This window comes from Rhinatrema bivittatum, chromosome 2 (genome assembly GCF_901001135.1).
Source record: "Rhinatrema bivittatum chromosome 2, aRhiBiv1.1, whole genome shotgun sequence".
NCBI lineage: Eukaryota > Metazoa > Chordata > Amphibia > Gymnophiona > Rhinatrematidae > Rhinatrema > Rhinatrema bivittatum.
The window spans coordinates 794761494-794782036 of NC_042616.1; the positions used below are offsets into that span (position 1 = coordinate 794761494).

Genomic DNA, 20543 nt, shown 5'->3' on the forward strand with positions numbered 1-20543 from the left:
CTGATCTCGTGCTTCCCAGCTTCAAATCCTTTGTGAAGGAGGGCTTGAAGCTGTGGCTGGTATTGGTCCGGTAATGTGTCAGCGTAGTCCTGCATCTGTTTAAGGATAGCTCTGTTGTATTGAGTCATATAAAGTTGGTATGAAGCTATGCGAGATATCAACATAGCCCCATGATATACTTTCCTGCCCACACTATCAAGGAATTTGTTGTCCTTGATAGGGGGAGTGGAAGAGTGTGGTTTTAGGCGCTTGGCCTTCTTTTGCGCAGACTCAACTACAACAGAGCGATGATCCAGTTGAGACTTCTGAAATCCTGGTGCTGACTGAACGAGGTATGTTGAGTCAGCTTTTTTATTAACTGGTGACACAGATGAAGGTGATTCCCAGTTTTTCTTTAAAAGATCCAGAAATACCTGGTGAATGGGGATGGAAGCGATGATTTTTGGGGCATCCAGAAATTGGAGCAGCTCCATCATTTGGTACCTGTCATCGGTCTCAGATTGCAGCTGAAAAGGCACAATTTCTGACATCTCCTTTACAAAATTTATAAAGGAGAGATCTTCAGGAGGAGATCGTTTTCTACTCTCTGTAGGAGATGGTGGGGATGGTAAATCTGTATCTGAAGATGTATCATCACCCCAGGTATCATAAGGATCATGTAGGGCTTGCAGTCCTGAAGGACCTGGTAGAGGATCCAAAGGCATCGATGGAATCGGTGCTGCAAGCGGAACTGTGAACGGCATCGAGGGCTTCGGGGGTACCGATGGAATCGGTGCCGATCTTGGAATCGATGGAGCCGAAGGATAAATCGGTGGAAAGGTATGTGAAGGCACCGATGGAACGACACCGGACGGGGGAATCCGGAACGGTGTTTCTCCTGTCGATGAATGTCCTTCCGGAGATGATGGTGTAGTCGGTGCTACTGGAATCACCGATGGAAGGGCGCGCATGAGTGCCTCCATACGATTTAGTATCGGTGCCAACGCTTCCACTAGAGGCTCGGTGGTCGGTTCCCTCCTCGGTGGCAGAGTCGGTGCTGAGGTCGGTGCCTGAGGTGGTGCCGGAATCGGTGCCGGAGGCGGTGCCGGTGGAGGCTGGAATCTTCGCATCGCATTCTCGATGGCCTCCTGGACCAGCCGGTCCAGTTCTGCCCGGAGACCAGGGGTAACCATACCCGGCTCGACGGGAGAGGGAGGCTGAGGCAGGGCCGGAAGTACCACCGTAACCGGTGGGATCACGGCCCCCGCACCCCGGGAGGGTGAGGGTTTCCTCGGTGCCTGCGAACGAGACGTGGACGGTGCCAGGTCTGACCGAGGCTTTTTCGTCGGTGGCTCGGCCTGTTCAGAGGTCGATGGTTGTGGATCCTCGACGGGCCGAGACTTGTGCCGTCGATGGCGATGCTTATCCTTCCGATCTCCTCGCCCATCCGGGGAGGGGACAGGAGTCGACGGCCGAGAAGTCATCGGTGGAGGACGGTCACCGGAGGGTTGACGATGGTGGTGCAACTTCGACGGTGCCGGTTCCGATGACGTCGATGCTATCGATGGCGTTGGGGTGGGTGCATGGAAGAGGAGCCCCATCTTCTCCATCCTGGCTTTACGACCCTTAGGTGTCATTAGGGCACATTTAGTGCAAGTCAGGACATCATGCTCACTTCCCAAACATAGAACACAGACCCGATGGGGATCTGTGATTGACATAGTCCGGGTGCAATCCGGACAACGACGGAACCCCGTCGCCATGGCCTAGGGCCAAATTTAGCCGCGGGATTGGTAAGTGCCAACAGGCCTCTAGGGCCAAAATCGACGGCAGTCGATGAAAATCGGCAAAAAACTTACCGGCTTTCGCGGAGGTGACAAAAATTTGTCGAAGGGAGACCCCTGAGGGGCAAATTTTCTTCGGAAAGAAAAAACCGAATTCCTGTCAGGAACGTGGTAAGAGAGCTCCTTTCACCGCGTGGCAACTGCTGCGCGGAAAAAAGAAGACTGAAGGGAGACCCCTGCTGGCTGCAGGGTCAGTGCCTTGCTGGGCATGCCCAGTAGGGGCCAGTCAAAGTTCTGTTTAAACTTTGACAGAAGTTTTCCGTGGTGGGCTCCATCCTCGATGTCACCCATTTGTGAGGACAACCATCCTGCTTGTCCTGTGAGAATCACTGATACCACACAATCTAAGAAACAGTAATGTGATGTTGGTACAATCAGCCATGACATGAAACATGTGTAGGGAACTTCATTTTCGGTTTATAGTAGACTATTTTTCCTGGGAATTTATCAGGGTTGATGATGAAAAGAACAAAAACAAGAGAAAATCAGATGAAAAATGATTATTTTTCCAGGTAAATATTGGGGTTTATTTTGGTGGACAGAAGCCAGAACAAAAAAAATATTAAGCTGATTCTCCCACCCACCCATTTAGCAGCACCCTCATTTCTACTCTATTCCCTTGCCCAGAACATCCTCTTACCCCCACCCCTAGAAACAGCATTCCTCCTTCCTGGGTAGCTCCAAACTTCTCTTTGCTTCAGCAGCATGCTTACTGTGGCTCCCATGCTCTGCAGCAGTGCACTTTTAATTTTATGCAGGGTTAGGGACCCTGCTAGGAAGTGCTTCAAAAACATATGCAGCACCAGACTGCAGGCACATTGGCTGCTTGGTGGGTGAAGAGGCAGGACTTGAAACATAGCATGGGCAGCATTGGAGGTTGAGGACTTTCACTGGTGTATGGCTGGTCTTGAAACAGCATGCTTTTGTCCCACACTGGCTTCCAGCATGGCTGGAAGCCTTGAAACTCATCTGCAGCTCGGGGGCAGCTTTCTAATCAGCCTAAAATTAGGATGAATATCAGTTTAAACAGTCTGTCACTTTTGGAAAATTCTGGGAATTTATGGCTGAAAATCAGTTTAAACTGAAAAACAAAGAATCCTAAACATGAGCAACTGTGTTAGTGAATGGATAGGGGAAGCAGCAAGAAAAGTACTAGCAGGATGAAGGAAAAGTATAGCAAATGTTGCTTACCTGATGTAACAGGTGTTCTCACAGGACAGCAGGATGTTAGTCCTCACAAATGGGTGACATCGAGGATGGAGCCCAACCACGGAAAACTTCTGTCAAAGTTTCAGGAACTTTGACTGGCCCCTACTGGGCATGCCCAGCATGGCACTAACCCTGCAGCCAGCAGGGGTCTCCCTTCAGTCTTGTTTCAAAGCTACAGGCAGTGCCGAAAAATAAAATAAAAACGAACCCAACACCGCGGGGTGGCGGGCGGGTTTCGTGAGGACTAACATCCTGCTGTCCTGTGAGAACACCTGTTACATCAGGTAAGCAACATTTGCTTTCTCACAGGACAAGCAGGATGATTGTCCTCACAAATGGGTGAGTACCGAGCTGAGGATGTCCGAACCTGCACCAAATGTACCCAACAGCGTGCAATAGACACAACAACTGGGGTGGAATTTGGGAGAGGGCATCCGCACCCTACCGGGAAGGTGGAAGGGTGTTGGTACATCATGTTGGAAAAAGGTTACGCAAGACAGATTGGCCGAAGATGGAATCTTGTCTTCCAGTTTTGTCCAAACAGTAGTGGGCTGCAAATGTATGGAGGGAACTCCAGGTTGCAGCCTTGCAGATGTCAGGAAGCGGCACCGATCGAAGGTGTGCTACTGAAGTCGCCATGGCCCTCACAGAGTGTGCTTTAACACAGTCTTGAAAAGGAATGCCAGCTTGCTGATAGCAGAAGGAGATGCAGTCCGCCAACCAGGAGGAAAGAGCCTGCTTACCCACAGGTTGTCCTAACTTGTTAGGATGGAAAGAGACGAATAATTGAGTGCTCTTCCTGTGGGCAACTGTACGGTCTAGATAAAAAGCTAGAGCCCGTTTACAGTCTAGGGTATGCAGAGTCTGTTCCCCGAAGTTGGAGTGGGGACTGGGAAAGAAGATAGGTAGTATGATGGATTGATTAATATGAAACTCCGAAACTACCTTAGGTAAAAATTTAGGGTGAGTGCGGAGCACCGCCCGGTCCTGCAGGAGTTTAGTGTAAGGTGGATAGGTAACTAGGGCCTGTAATTCACTAACCCTGCGAGCTGAAGTGATAGCCAAAAGGAATAACACTTTCCATGTGAGATATTTTAAGTCACAGGAGTAAAGGGGTTCGAAAGGTGGTTTCATAAGGCGACCAAGAACCAGATTAAGGTCCCAAGATGGGGCCGGAGGACGTAAAGGTGGCTTCAAATGGAGCAATCCTTTAAGAAAGCGTGTTACAAGGGGTTGTACTGAAATAGGGATACCTCCGATACCTTTATGGAAGGCGGCTACCGCACCGACATGCATTCTAATGGAAGAGGTCTTTAGATCTGATTCTGATAGATGCCAGAGATAGTCCAAGAATTTAGAGATTGGACAGGAAAGGGGATCAAGGGACTGAGAAGTGCACCATGATGTATACCTTTTCCATTTGTAGGAATAAGATTTTCTTGTGGAAGGCTTTCGTGAAGCGATCAGGACACGAGAAACTGAATCCGAAAGGTTAAATGGCTGAAGGACTAACCTTTCAACATCCATGCCGTCAGGGACAAGGCTTGGAGGTTGGGATGGAGGAGGCATCCGTCGTTTTGAGTGATCAGATGCGGGTCCTTTCCCAGAGGAATGTGCCTGCGGATGGAGAGATCCTGGAGTATGGGAAACCACACTTGGCGTGGCCAGTGCGGTGCTATCAGGATCATAGTTCCCCTGTCCTGACGCAGCTTCACGAGAGTCCGACAGAAGAGAAAGTGGAGGGAATGCGTAAAGCAGACCGGTTGTCCACGTGAGTGAGAATGCATCCCTCGGCCGAGAGTGCTGGCTCTGAATGAGAGAGCAGTAATTGTCTACTTTGTGGTTCTGAGGGGACGCAAAGAGGTCTATGTGGGGATAACCCCATTTGTGAAACAGAGAGGTCGCTACCAAGGGATCGAGCGACCACTCGTGTGGTTGGAAGACACGGCTCAGCTGGTCTGCCAATACATTGTCTGCTCCCGGCAAGTAGGTGGCCCTGAGGTACATGGAGCGGGAGAGGGCTTCTGCCCAAATCTGCGCAGCTGCCTGACACAGAAGGAAGAAGCCTGTGCCTCCCTGCTTGTTTATGTACCACATGGCCACCTGATTGTCCGTCTGAATTAAGATTGTGCGGTTCGACAGGCAATCTTGAAAAGTCCTGAGAGCATAGCGGATTGCTCGCAATTCCAGGAAATTTATCTGGTGTTTGGCTTCCTCTGGTGACCAGAACCCTTGAGTTTGTAAGTTGTTTACATGGGCTCCCCAACCCATGTTGGAAGCGTCGGTGGTGAGGATTACCTGAGGGTCTGGTGGAAGAAAGGGCAAGCTCTGTAGGAGGTTGAATTGATTTGTCCACCAGGCAATAGACAGACGGAGTGCATTGGTGATGCGAACAATGGAGGACAGAGGCTGAACAGCTTGGGTCCATTGCAATCTCAGAGTCCATTGCATGACTCTCATGGCCAGACGGGCCATGGGAGTCACATAAACTGAGGAGGCCATGTGTCCCAGCAGAATGAGGAATTGGCGAGCTGTTGCTGTGCGTTGAGACTACAACTGGCAAGCTAGGGACACCAGGATTTGAACTCGTTGATGAGGAAGGAAGGCTTTGGCCTGTAAGGTGTCCAAGTCTGCCCCAATGAAGGATAAGGTTTGAGATGGGACTAAAAAGGATTTCTCGTAATTGACAAGAAACCCTAGAGAAAGTAGAGTTTGAATTGTCAGGGTCAGGGAGGACCGAGCGATTTGCTGGGTTGGGGCCCTGATTAACCAATCGTCCAGGTAGGGGTAGACGTGGATACCTTCCTTCCTGAGGAACGCTGCAACCACCACGAGGCATTTGGTAAAGACCCGTGGTGCGGATGCCAGGCCGAAAGGTAGCACTCGGTATTGGTAGTGATTTCGGCCTACTAAAAAACGGAGGTATTTGCTATGAGACTGAGTTATCGCAATGTGAGTATAGGCATCTTTTAGGTCTAGAGAGCATAGCCAGTCCCCTCTTTGCAGCAGAGGGAGAAGCGAGCCCAGGGTTACCATCTTGAACTTCTCTTTGTGAAGGTACTTGTTGAGGGCCCGTAGGTCCAGGATTGGTCGAAGTCCTCCTGACTTTTTTGGGATCAGAAAGTACCTGGAGTAGAACCCTAGTCCTTGTTGTGAGGGAGGAACGGGTTCTATAGCGTTTGAATGGAGGAGAAGGGAAACCTCCTGCTCTAGAATAATAGAGTGATCGGTGAGTCTCCACGCCTGCAGGGGTGGGGAGTCCGAAGGGAGAGTCAGGAAGTTGAGGTGGTAACCCTGTGCAATTATCGCTATCACCCACTGATCTGTGGTGATATGCTGCCATTTTTCTAGAAAGTGGCTTAACCGACCTCCTACTGGTATAGTTGGAAGAGGGATTTGGCATCTGCTCTCTAATTGAAAGTCAAAAACCCGATGCAGGGCCAGGTTGTGGAGCTGTTGTGGGTTTTTGTTTTCGAGACTGACGAGGCTGAGTTTTATGATAAGGCCTCGCAGGCCTAGACTTGGCTAGTGGGGGATAATACTTCCGTGGACGGAAGAATGACTTTTTTGAGTCCTTCTTAAATGGTTGTTTAGAAGGCAAGTCAGAAGGAATAGATGAGAGCTGTTTAAGTGTCTCATGATGATCCTTTAGTTCATCAACAATTTGCTGAATTTGCTCACCAAATAAATTATCCCCTAGACAGGGCAAATCAGAGCCTGTCCTGAACTTCCGGGCGAAGGTCAGATGACTTAAGCCAAGCCCAGCGTCTGGCAGAGATGGCCGTAGCAGAAAGTCTAGTGGAAGCATCAAAGATGTCATAAGCTGTTCTTATTTCATGCTTCCCAGCTTCAAACCCTTTGTTTAGTAGGGACTGAAGCTGTGGCTGGAACTGCTCTGGTAAGGCATCTGAGTACTCCTGTATCTGTTTCAGGATGACCCTATTGTATTGGGTCATATACAATTGATAAGAAGCTATTCTGGAAATTAGCATAGCTCCTTGGTATACTTTCCTATCTATACTATCTAGGAATTTATTTTCCTTAGTAGGAGGTATGGAAGAATGTGGCTTTAATCTTTTAGCTTTCTTTTGAGCTGATTCTACCACAACAGAGTGATGGTCTAATTGTGGTTTCTGAAAGCCAGGTGCTGACTGTACAAGATAGGTAGAGTCAGCTTTTTTGTTCACTGGAGCAACAGATCCAGGAGATTCCCAATTCTTTTTGAGAAGGTCCAGAAAAACCTGATGAATTGGAATAGAGGTGATGACTTTAGGGGCATCCAAGAATTGGAGCAACTCCATCATCTGGTGCCTGTCATCTTGTTCTGATTGAAGCTGAAAAGGGACCAACTCCGACATGTCCTTCACAAAATTTATGAAAGAGAGGTCCTCAGGGAGAGAACGCTTTCTACTCTCCGAAGGAGAGTGTGGTGAAGGCAAATCATCGGTGTCAGTAGAGGTATCATCACCCCAGGTGTCATAAGGATCAGGCTGCTGACCTGTAGGACAATGAGGGGGCTGTATACCTGAAGGCCCCGGTTGAGGCTCCGAGAGATTCGAAGGAATTACCGGGGGCATCGAGAATGTCCTCGATGGAATCGGTGCCGGCATCGAAGGAATCGGTGTCGGCATCGAAGGAATCGGTGCCGTCATCAAAAATCTCGGTGGAGCTGATGTGCGTATCGCCCCCGAGGAATGTACCAGTGGCGAGGGACAACAAGGCACAGATGGAACTACCCCCGAAGGGGGAATTCGGTACGGTGTTTCTCCACCTGATGAGAATGCTGTCGGTGACCCGGGTGTTGCCGGTGGAAGGGCATTCATAAGCGCTTCTATCCGAGCAAGCAGCGGTGCCAGTGCTGCTGGAATCGGGTCGGTGACCGGTTCCACTCTCTGTGCCAGGGTCGGTGCCGAAGGAGTCTGGAACCGTAGCATCACCTTGTCAATGGCCTCCTGGACCAGCCGGTCCAGTTCTACCCAGAGACCTGGGGTAACAAGACCCGGCTCTACGGGAGAGGGAGGCTGAGGCTGAGCCGGAGGGACCACCGTCACCGGTGGAATCGCGGCTCCCAAACCCCGGAGGGGTGAGGGTTGCCTCGGTGTCTGCGAGACAGGAGTGGGCGGTGCCACTTCTGGTCGAGACTTCTTCGACGGAGGCTCGGACAGCACGGAGGTCGAAGACTTCGATTCCTCGATGGTCCGAGACATGACGTCGATGGCGATGTTTGTCTTTCCGATCCCCTCGATCTTCAGGGGAAGGGACAGGCGTCAATGTCCGTGAAGACATCGATGGCGGACGGTCACCGGGAGGCTGTCGATGACGATGGGACTTCGACGGTGCCGGTTCCGATGACGTCGATGCAATCGATGGTGTCGGAGTGTGAGCATGTAAAAGGAGTCCCATCTTCTCCATTCTAGCTTTGCGACCTTTTAGTGTCATTAAGGCACATTTGGTGCAAGTCAGGACACCATGCTCACTTCCTAAACACAAAACACAGATGCTATGTGGGTCTGTGATGGACATAGTACGTGTACAGTCCGGGCACCGACGGAACCCCGACGTCATGGCCATAGGCCAAAAATTTAGCTGCGAGACAGTCGACTGCCAACAAGCCGCGAGGGCCAAATTCGATGGTAGTCGACAAAAACAACGGCAAAAAACTTACCGAAGTACCGCGGAGTAAAAATTGAAGAAGGGAGACCCCTGAGGGGCAATTTTTTCTTCAAGAATAAAGTTGAAGAGATTCCTGTCAGGAATGTGGTAAGAGCTTCTTAACCGCGTGGCAAGTGCTACGCGGAAAAAAGAACACTGAAGGGAGACCCCTGCTGGCTGCATGGTTAGTGCCGTGCTGGGCATGCCCAGTAGGGGCCAGTCAAAGTTCCTGAAACTTTGACAGAAGTTTTCCGTGGTTGGGCTCCATCCTCGATGTCACCCATTTGTGAGGACAACCATCCTGCTTGTCCTGTGAGAATAAGTATATATCAAAGCAGGAGTGGCAGCTGGCCAAAATAGAGGGAGAGGATTAGCAGTATGAGAACCACCTATGGTCACAAAGAATAGCAGAAGCAAGTGGTGGGGCAGAATAATATACAATAGTAGTCCTCGATGGCTAGCAACCAGGATTCCATGGCAACAGGTAAATTCTGTGGCAGTTGACATAATTGTGAGAAACCAAGAACATACAGCACATAAGTTATCTAACATACTGATTATATGTTTAAGTGCAGGCTAATGAATTAAATTATTTTATTTCTCTTACTCTAAGAACAATCTCAAGGGATAATACTTTTCTGGTCTTCACACTATGGGCAATTCTACTGAAGCCCAATTACCTTGTTAAATCATGAATTTTCTCCAGTTAACATCTATTTGATATTAAATTATTTTCCTTTAGGTTCTAGGCTAGTCCTCTTCAGTGAACTCTAGTTCTCTCTCTGTATTTAGATAGGCAAGAAAAAAGTGAAAGAGCAGCTAAAATATAATCTAAGTTGTACTATTCTCAAACTAGTCATTACATGAGTTAATTATACTAAATCAAGGGTTTTGTCACAAAATGGGATATGCAGTATAAAAATAAACCAAAAAGACAACAATGATTATACAGTAAAAATGTTCTCAGCTTACTTCCATTCTTCTGATGGGTGAGCTAGTTCGTATTTCTCCCTCACATGGGATACACCCATGTCCAGGTGCAGCCAGTGAACCTCTTCTGAAGATAGATGACTGAGACGTAATCCATAACAAGCCACATTCTTCACTTTGTGACTGTCTACTATCTTCTGAATTATTCCCTAAAATATTGTATGAAAGTGTTTATAAACCTTTAAATATTGTAATAAATTACACACTATATAATAAAATATATTAATCTATTAGATTTATAAATGGACTTAAATATTAGATTCCATACTCATAGCAGCATTCAATATCATCTGCTCACAGTTCTGATGAAATATTTAGCTGTTTTTCCCTATTCCTTTCTCATGGTTAGAGATTTCATATGAACAGTCAGCTGTCGAATATGGCAGAATTCAGGCAGTGAATAAAACCGATTAAGCAAAGTTCATTCTCTTTCAATACAGTCAAAGGTGCACTCATCGACCAGATGGCTAGCTAATTATTTTTTCCTCCACTGCTGTCTGCAAACAATTTAAACAGCATCATTCCTACGTGGCAGGTCTTTACAAGAGGTAAAGAGATGGGGAGTAATTGCTTCAGCCTGCTATTCCTCCATTTGCTCATTATCTCCAGTCATGGTCCATTCACTCCTGCTCTGGTGGTCATCAGACTGAATAAAAAGGCTTACAGCTCAAAAGGTTCTACTGGCAGGATCTTTTCCTCAGTGGACTAAAATCAGGAAATTAATGCTAATTTAATCAGTACCTAACACCACCTGAAGAACCCTAGAATGGATATTTTCACTGCAGGACAATTCATGGTATAATTGAGACCCCTGGTTTCTTGCAGCAGTTCAGGGGTAGAGTAGGACAAGAGTTTAAAAGTTCTGCAGCATATCTGCAGATAGTCTTACACTACTTGGTATTCACAAGGCCAATTTTTAACAAGCATTTCAATTAAATATTTTATCTAAAAGATAAATCAATCTAACCTATGTCTTATTTTATTCTTTTTTTCCTCTGTCAATTTTCTTTTTGTATTTGTCTAATCTCTCTACAGCCCCATCTTGATTTCTCCATCCGCTTTTCCTCTTCCATTCCATCCATTCTCTTCTCCTATTGATTTCCACATCCACCTCATCTTGTTGACAACACATGCCTATATATTGTGGCGATGATGGTGCCCCTGGTGGCAGGTCCTCAGCGGTGACTTCAGGCTCAGGGCTAATTATCAAGGACTGCTTCCACAAAGTCCTTTATAGCAGATCCCGCCCTGAAGTTTCTCCAGTGAGACAGGAGTAGCGGGTAACCATAAGGCAAGGAGGCTATGGGTCAGCACCACTTGTAAGGGAAGGCCCTCTTACAACTAGGCCCCCGAGACCAAACTTCCCCCATTCTCCACTAGAGTAAGGGTCACCTCCCTGGCAGCCCTTTAACATAACATATTAAATTCAGGCAGAAGCTTCTTATGTATTGCAGTTTATTAATTAAACCAAACTCCACAGAAAGGAAAAACACTCAACTTAAGTATTACCAACAAGCTTCTCACTGAGTTTCTAGCATACTTTCCCCTGCACAACATGTGGGCAAAGTAGGTTTTTCCCCCAGTACATTCTACTTCCTCCAAGTATAACATAGTACTGAAACCTCCCCCACTGCAGGAACATCTCCCTAGGCCAGCTGCCAGGTCTTAATTACCTCTTTTCCTCCAGCTACCTTAATTAAGTAAAACAACTCTTTTCGCTGCCACAAGCTCCCCTTGCTGTGCAGTTCTAAAAACCATCTGTTAGAGCTGAATTAGCTTTTAGTGGAAAAGGTCTGCCTGGGCACCATCCCCCAGCCTCAGGCTTTGGATCTTACTTGCCTTCCCTCCAGCTCTCCTCTCTTTTCTCTTTGGAGGGCTACTCTCTTTATATCAGATAGAGTGCCCCTCCCTAGGAAGACACCGCCTCTGTGTTTCCCTGCCCCCAACCCTTCCTGAGGCTGACTACCAGGGCACCTGGGAAATGTAGTTTCCTTCCTGCAAAGTAACCGTCCCATTGAGGAAAACACCTCAAAGTTTTACACCACAGAGACTCTGCTCTGGCTCAACTCATCACAATATATATATCTCTAATAGTGCTTTAGAAATGATAGATAGTAATAGTTTACTATTAATACAAAACAGAACAAAACTTTATTCATAGAACTACAACTAGTGCTGTACAGCTAATACAGTAAACAGAATTGCATAATTGTTGCAAAGGGAATAGTAGACGGCAGTACAGGTTGGCTATTATAACAAAAGCAAAAGATCGAAGATGTTTAAAGTAGGCAGGGAACAATCTTCCTGAGTTTACAATGCTCAAAAAACAAAAAGAAAAGTAGCAAAGCTCATCTATAGTGTGATATTGAGCTGGCATTCCATCAGCAACATATGCAAGTTCTCACTACCAGGGACAAGGCCAAAGGAACAGAGGCTACCAAGACCAGAGTCAGTAACAGAAGAGCAGGCATCAGAGAAGAAGCAAAAAGAGCCAGGGCCAATAAAGCATAAGCTAGGATTTGTATGGAAGGGGCCAAGACTGCCAGCATAAGGAGATGGGCCACCAAGGAAGGAAGAGCTGAAGATGAAAAATCAGTTATGCTACAGGCCTCTGGAGCAGTATCAAACTGTTGTACAACAGTAGCTGCAAAAAGAGGGAAATTGAGGTTTCCAGATGTCTGGGAGGGGAAGAGGACAGTTTGTTTCTAAATAGTTGTGGCTAACACAAGGAAGAAGCAGATGCAAATAGATAAAAAGAGGAGGAAAAGATGGTTTGAAGACCGATGGATGATAGAGGAAGAAGTAGTATGTAAAGGATATTGAGGGGAAGATGGTTTGGCAATGGATGGGTGATATAAAAGTGTGGACTGAGGACAGATGGCTGGTAAGAAAAGAAGAATTTTGTGGATGGATGGATAGGGCATAGGTGATTGTGGAACGAGAAAGCAAAGTCATTTATAGCAATAACAGAATCATGGCTAAAAAAAAAAAAAAAATCAGATGTAGTTCTAAAGAATTAGCTACCAAACAAAAAATACGAGGTCTTCTCGATCTCGAGAATAAATAAAAAAGAGGGGGCGGATTATTATTAATAAAACATTTTAAACTAAATTATTCTCCACCACAGTGCCAATGAATCATGAAATTGCCCTTTTTGAGACTAACCATTTTCAAATCTGTCTGGTTTACTGCCCACCCAGTCTCCTCGAACTAAATATCTCCCCACTAATAGAATTTTTCACAACCCATCTAAACCCACCATAATATTAGGCGACTTCAATCTACACATGGACGCTCTCCCCCTATCTAATACCTGCCAAACACTAATAGACATGACTGCATTAGGGTTCCAACTGATCACAGATAAACACACAAAGCCATTAGATTTAACCTTCATTATCAGTAGTATCCTTGAAAACAAAAACCGAATACACACAAATCCCATGGTCAGACCACTTCCTAATTAACTCCCAGATCAAAAACAAAGGACCAATAAAAAAACAAAACATGGAACCAGCTGAATTCTCATACTGCCCCCCTTTCAACACAGATATTCTTAAAGACAAATTAATCGATGAAATACACATCAACTACGTAAATAGCCACAACGCTACAACTGACTGCTTAAACAAAACCACTGCTTTAGCTAACGAACTAAATCCTCTAAAAATGGCCCACATTAAAGAACCAAAGTTAAAAATTCCATGGTATAGTGAACAAATCAAAGAAGTAAAACAGATACTTACGGGTCGATACAGTAAGGCCGCAGTAGAAACAGTGCGGCAGTGTCAGGCGCACCCTTCCTCCCCGCACGCACAGTTCTCTTCACTAAGTCCCCGATACTCTCTTCTAATTGCATGCAAATGCATGCCGCAGCTTTAAAGCGTTAGGGAAGGGTTATGCCCACGCAACCCATTTTACTGTATAGGCGCTTAATACAGCGCCTATACAGTAACCTGGGTGCGCTGGTACCTGTCATTTCAAATGTCATTTCAAATGGCATTTGGAATGACAGGCACCAGGAAGTGTAAAAAACACGAAAAGTCTTTGTTGCTTCGTCGCTGTGTCTCTCCTCCTCCCGGAGCAGGACGCGAAAGCAGCCTTGCTCCGGGAGGAGGTGAGGCACAGCGGCGAAGACAGACGGGAGAGGAGAAAAAGCAGAGCCGAGCAAAGCGAAAGCGTGCAGCAAGCCAGCGAAATAGACCTGCGAGCAGAGGCAATAGCAGCAGTTCGGTAAGCCTGGCACCCTCCTTGATGTAGTACGTCCCGGATGCCCCCCCCCCTCCCCAGCGCGCCCGCCACTACCCCTTTCATCAGCTGCATCCACTGCGACCTGGCAGTCCCGTGAGGCCTACAAAAAAAAAAAAAAATCCCCGGCTCCCGCGCCCCCACACTGGCACGCCGACTCTACCCCCCTCCTCCCGATCGGGCGGGTAGGCGGCGGCGAAAACCAAAGCAATTTTTTTTTTTTTTCAAAAAGCGACATCACACAATGCATAAAATAATTTCTCCAGCCTTAAAGCGACTTACTTTTGGGATCTGTCAAGTAAGTCGCAAAAGTAACTTACTTTTCTGAAGCCATCACGATCGTAGCTCAAGACGAAGATGGCCGCCTGCACGGGGGAAAGCGTGCAATTGGCCGCTGAAGACGTGACGTCACATCTCGTGACGCCAAACGTCGTGACGTCACGTCTTCAGCTGCCAATTGCACGCTTTCCTCGTGCAGGCGGCCATCTTCGTCTTCGTCCGGAGGAGCTAAGATCGTGTTCCTGATGGCTTCAGAAAAGTAAGTTACTTTTGCGACTTACTTTTGGGATCTTGACAGATCCCAAAAGTAAGTCACTTTTGGAAAAAACCAAAATTGACGCTTTAAGGCTGGAGAAATTATTTTATGCATTGTGTGATGTCGCTTTTTGGGGAAAAAAAAAATTGATTTTGGTTTTTTTTGCTTTTCGCCGCCGCCTACCCGCCCGATCGGGAGGAGGGGGGTCGAGTCGGCGGGCCAGTGCGGGGGCGCGGGAGCAGGGGATTTTTTTTTTTTTTTTTTGTAGGCCTCACGGGACTGCCGGGTCGCAGTGGTAGCATGGCGCTGTGAGGGGGGCGAAAGGGTATATACCCATGAACGGATTTGAGTGGGAGCGCTCTGTGAAGCGGGACATGCCCGTGAGGGGCATAATGGGTGGATGCAGCTGATGAAAGGGGTAGTGGCGGGCGCGCTGGGGAGGGGGGGGCATCCGGGACGTACTACATCAAGGAGGGTGCCAGGCTTATTGTTTTATTGTTTTTGAGTATCTTAAGCGGTGTCGATGGATTTGTTACTAGACTCACAGTCCTAACTCCTACTAGGGGGAGGCGGTAAACTAGCACGTTAAGGCCGCGGCAAAACAGCGGGTTCCTAAGGAGATAATATCAGCGCCCGTTACAGTATCGGAGGGGAATAGCTAATTCCTTCATTATACAGCTTTTTCGTTCATTTACATGCTGGGTGCAGAAAGGGTTATGTGTCTATTTTACAAAGCGCTAAGGACGCGTGAAACTGGAGACTGTATCGCTGGATGGCCTTACTCGTCTGTATTGTGCGCTCCCAGCACGTTACAGACGGGGAATCTTTAACCGCACGTTACTGTATCGACCGGTTAGAAACAAAAAAAGAATGGAAAAAAAACAAATCAACTAAGAATTTAACAAAGTACAGAAAACAACTAGCATACTACAAAAAAACAATTTTAGACACCAAAAAGAAATACTACAGCTCAAAAATAGAAAAATTTGCAAATAACGCGAGAACCCTATTTAATATAGTAAACAACCTAACAAGCGACAATACTAACAATCAGTTAACCCTACAAGAAAACCAATGCAATGATGTAGCACAATTCTTTAAAGACAAAATTGATAATCTAAGAAAAAAAAAATCCCTAACACTACAAAACAAGAGATTAAGATGCCCACCAGAGACATCAGTATCTGGTCAGAATTTGAGGAGGCTTCACACTCTGAAGTCGAGAAAATGATTAATCAATTGAACCCTGCTACCCAAGTAATCGACACTATACCCATTACAGAATTTTAAAAAACTAGCCAACACAATAACCCCAACACTAACTAAAATCATCAACCTCTCACTAGATGGAGTAATGCCGGACACCTTGAAAGGAGCCATAATCAAACCAATTAAGAAAAAAAAACCTCGACCCCCTAAATCTTAGCAACTACAGACCAGTCTCCAACTTACCCCTAATAGCCAAGTTAATCGAAAAGGCAGTTCAAAAACAACTATCAAACCACCTTGAAAATAACAACATATTATACCCAGCACAACATGGATTCCGCAAACACTACAGCACAGAAACCTTGCTATTAGCTCTATCAGATAATATCTTAAGAGGATTCGATACAGGAACACACTACATTCTGGTTCTATTAGATCCCTCTGCTGCATTTGACACTGTAAATCACAGAATACTAATCAATAGACAAAGAAATAGGACTTACTAATAAAACAATAAAATGGTTTGAATCATACTTAAACAATAGATGTTTCCAGGTACAAATCAAAAATACACTTTCAGACAAAGTCACACTGCTAACCTGTTTCCAACAGTGGCCAATCCAGGCCATAAGAACCTGGCAAGTACCCAAAAACTAAGTCTATTCCATGTAACCATTGCTAATTGCAGTGGCTATTCTCTAAGTGAACTTAATAGCAGGTAATGGACTTCTCCTCCAAGACCTTATCCAATCCTTTTTTAAACACAGCTATATTAACTGCACTAACCACATCCTCTGGCAACAAATTCCAGAGTCTAATTGTGCGTTGAGTAAAAAAGAACTTTCTCCGATTAGTTTTAAATGTGCCCCATGCTAACTTCATGGAGTGCCCCCTAGTCTTTCTACTATCCGAAAGAGTAAATAACCGATTCACATCTACCCGTTCTAGACCTCTCATGATTTTAAACATCTCTATCATATCCCCCCTCAGTCGTCTCTTCTCCAAGCTGAAAAGTCCTAACCTCTTTAGTCTTTCCTCATAGGGGAGTTGTTCCATTCCCCTTATTTTGGTAGCCCTTCTCTGTACCTTCTCCATCGCAATTATATCTTTTCTGAGATGCAGCGACCAGAATTGTACACAGTATTCAAGGTGCGGTCTCACCATGGAGCGATACAGAGGCATTATGACATTTTCTGTTTTATTCACCATTCCCTTTCTAATAATTCCCAACATTCTGTTTGCTTTTTTGACTGCTGCAGCACACTGTACCAACGATTTCAATGTGTTATCCACTATGACACCTAGATCTCTTTCTTGGGTTGTAGCACCTAATATGGAACCCAACATTGTGTAATTATAGCATGGGTTATTTTTCCCTATATGCATCACCTTGCACTTATCCACATTAAATTTCATCTGCCATTTGGATGCCCAATTTTCCAGTCTCACAAGGTCTTCCTGCAATTTATCACAATCTGCTTGTGATTTAACTACTCTGAACAATTTTGTGTCATCTGCAAATTTGATTATCTCACTCGTCGTACTTCTTTCAAGATCATTTATAAATATATTGAAAAGTAAGGATCCCAATACAGATCCCTGAGGCACTCCACTGTCCACTCCCTTCCACTGAGAAAATTGCCCATTTAATCCTACTCTCTGTTTCCTGTCTTTTAGCCAGTTTGCAATCCACGAAAGGACATCGCCACCTATCCCATGACTTTTTACTTTTCCTAGAAGCCTCTCAAGAGGAACTTTGTCAAACGCCTTCTGAAAATCCAAGTATACTATATCTACCGGTTCACCTTTATCCACATGTTTATTAACTCCTTCAAAAAAGTGAAGCAGATTTGTGAGGCAAGACTTGCCCTGGGTAAAGCCATGCTGACTTTGTTCCATTAAACCATGTCTTTCTATATGTTCTGTGATTTTGATGTTTAGAACACTTTCCACTATTTTTCCTGGCACTGAAGTCAGGCTAACCGGTCTGTAGTTTCCCGGATCGCCCCTGGAGCCCTTTTTAAATATTGGGGTTACATTTGCTATCCTCCAGTCTTCAGGTACAATGGATGATTTTAATGATAAGTTACAATTTTTTACTAATAGTTCTGAAATTTCATTTTTTTAGTTCCTTCAGAACTCTGGGGTGTATACCATCTGGTCCAGGTGATTTACTACTCTTCAGTTTGTCAATCAGGCCTACCACATCTTCTAGGTTCACCGTGATTTGATTCAGTCCATCTGAATCATTACCCATGAAAACCTTCTCCATTACGGGTACCTCCCCAACATCCTCTTCAGTAAACACCAAAGCAAAGAAATCATTTAATCTTTCCGCGATGGCCTTATCTTCTCTAAGTGCCCCTTTAACCCCTCGATCATCTAACGGTCCAACTGACTCCCTCACAGGCTTTCTGCTTCGGATATATTTTTAAAAGTTTTTACTGTGAGTTTTTGCCTCTCAAGTTGACTTTGAAAAAGCAAATGTTGCTTACCTGTAACAGGTGTTCTCACAGGACATCAGGATGTTAGTCCTCACATATGGGTGATATCATCAGGATGGAGCCCAATCACGGAAAACCTCTGTCAAAGTTTCCAGAACTTTGACTGGCCCCTACTGGGCATGCCCAGCATGGCACTAACCCTGCAGCCAGCAAGGGTCCCCTTCAGTCTTATTTGAAAGCTACAGGCAGTGCCGAAAAATAAAACAAAAATGTTACGAACCCAACACCGCGGGGCGGCGGGCGGGTTTCGTGAGGACTAACATCCTGCTGTCCTGTGAGAACACCTGTTACAGGTAAGCAACATTTGCTTTCTCACAGGACAAGCAGGATGGTAGTCCTCACATATGGGTGAGTACCGAGCTGAGGATGTCCGAACATGTACCAAATGTACCCAACGGCGTGCAGGCGGCACAACAACTGGGGTGGAATTTGGTAGAGAGCATCCTGAACCCCACCGGGCAGGTGGAAGGATGTTTGTACGTTACTTTGGAAACAGGTTACGCAGGACAGACTGGCCGAAGATGGAATCTTGTCTTCCGGCTTTGTCCAAGCAATAGTGGGCTGCAAAGCTATGGAGAGAACTACAGGTGGCACCCCTGCAAATGTCAGGAAGTGGCACTGATTGTAGGTGTGCTACTGAAGTCGCCATGGCCCTCACAGAGTGTGCCTTAACACGGTTTTGAAAAGGAATGCCCACTTGCTGATAGCAAAAGGATATGCAGTCCACCAACCAGGAGGAGAGGGTCTGCTTACCCACAGGTTGCTCTAATTTGTTAGGGTGGAAAGAGACGAACAATTGAGTGCTCTTCCTGTGAGCAAGTGTACAGTCTAGATAAAAAGCTAGAACCTGTTTACAGTCAAGGGTATGCAGAGCCTGTTCCCCTGGATTGGAATGGGGCCTGGGAAAAAAGGTAGGTAGTATGATGGATTGATTGAGATGAAAATCCAAAACTACCTTAGGTAAAAATTTAGGGTGAGTGCGGAGTACCGCCGGGTCCTACATGAGTTTAGTGTAAGGCGAATAGGTAACTAGGGCCTGTAACTCACTAACCCTGCGAGAAGTGATAGCCAAAAGGAAAATCACTTTCCATGTGAGATATTTTAGGTCACAGGAGTGAAGAAGTTTCCTGACACAGAAGGAAGGAGCCTGTGCCTCCCTGTTTGTTGATGTACCACATGGCCACCTGATTGTCCATCTGAATTAGGGTGACCTGATTTGACAGGCAATCCTGAAAAACCCTGAGAGCATATCTTATTGCTCGAAGCTCCAGGAAATTTATTTGATGTTTGGCTTCCTCTGGAGACCAAGAGCCTTGTGTCTGTAGATGGGCTACATGGGCTCCCCACCAGAGGTTGGAAGCATCGGTGGTGAGAATGACTTGAGGATTCGGAGTCTGAAAAGGCAATCCCTGGAGGAGATTGGTCTGATTTTTCCACCAGGCGAGAGACAGACGGAGTCAGTCGGTGACGTGGACAATGGCTGACAGAGGCTGAATAGCTTGAATCCATTGAGACCTCAGAGTCCAATGCATGAGTCTCATGGCTAAGCGGGCCATTGGTGTGACATGGACTGAGGACACCATGTGTCCCAGAAGGACGAGAAATTGGCGAGCGGTCGCAGTGTGCTGAGACTGCATCTGGTGAGCGAGAGACACGAGAGTTAGTGCTAGTTGTCGAGGCAGGAAAGCCTTTGCCTGCAAGGTGTCCAAGTCTGCCCCAATGAACGACAAGGTTTGAGATGGGACTAAATAGGATTTTTCATAACTGATGAAAAATCCTAATGAAACTAGAGTGTGTAGGGTTAGATTGAGGGATGAAAGAGCAGCTTGCTGAGTCAGAGCCCTTATTAACCAGTCATCCAGATAGGGGTAGACGTGAACGCCTTGTTTCCTGAGGAAAGCTACAACGACTACGAGACATTCTGTAAAGACTCGTGGTGCAGATGCTAGGCCGAACGGAAGCACTCGTTATTGATAGTGCTTGGGGCCCACTAAAAACCTCAGGTACTTGCGATGAGCTGGACTTATTGCAATATGTATGTATGCATCCTGGAGGTCGAGAGTGCAGAGCCAGTCTCCTCTTTGTAGAAGAAGTAGAAGCGATCCCAAGGTTACCATCTTGAACTTTTCCCGCTGGAGGCACTTGCTGAGAGCACGTAGGTCCAGAATTGGACGAACACCCCCCGATTTTTTGGGGGATTAGAAAGTACCGGGAATAAAACCCTAGACCTTGCTGAGAGTGTGGAACAGGTTCTATTGCTCTTGACTGGAGAAGGAGGGAGACCTCTTGTTCCAGAAGAATGGAGTGATCGGATGTTCTCCACGTCTGTAGAGGTGGGGAGTCCGGTGGCAGGGCAAGAAAGTTCAGATGGTA

The 20543-nt window shown here is 46.2% G+C and overlaps 1 protein-coding gene across 23 annotated transcripts in view; it reads right to left on the minus strand.

Moving 5' to 3' along the window:
• Positions 1-20543, minus strand: part of PTK2 (protein tyrosine kinase 2) — a 1447287-nt gene that overhangs the window by 1151410 nt on the left and 275334 nt on the right. For all 23 annotated transcript variants that reach the window (XM_029592091.1, XM_029592099.1, XM_029592089.1 and 20 more), the window contains one exon: positions 9657-9823. In XM_029592091.1, the coding sequence (XP_029447951.1) occupies positions 9657-9823 (167 nt within the window). The remainder of the gene's footprint in view (positions 1-9656; positions 9824-20543) is intronic.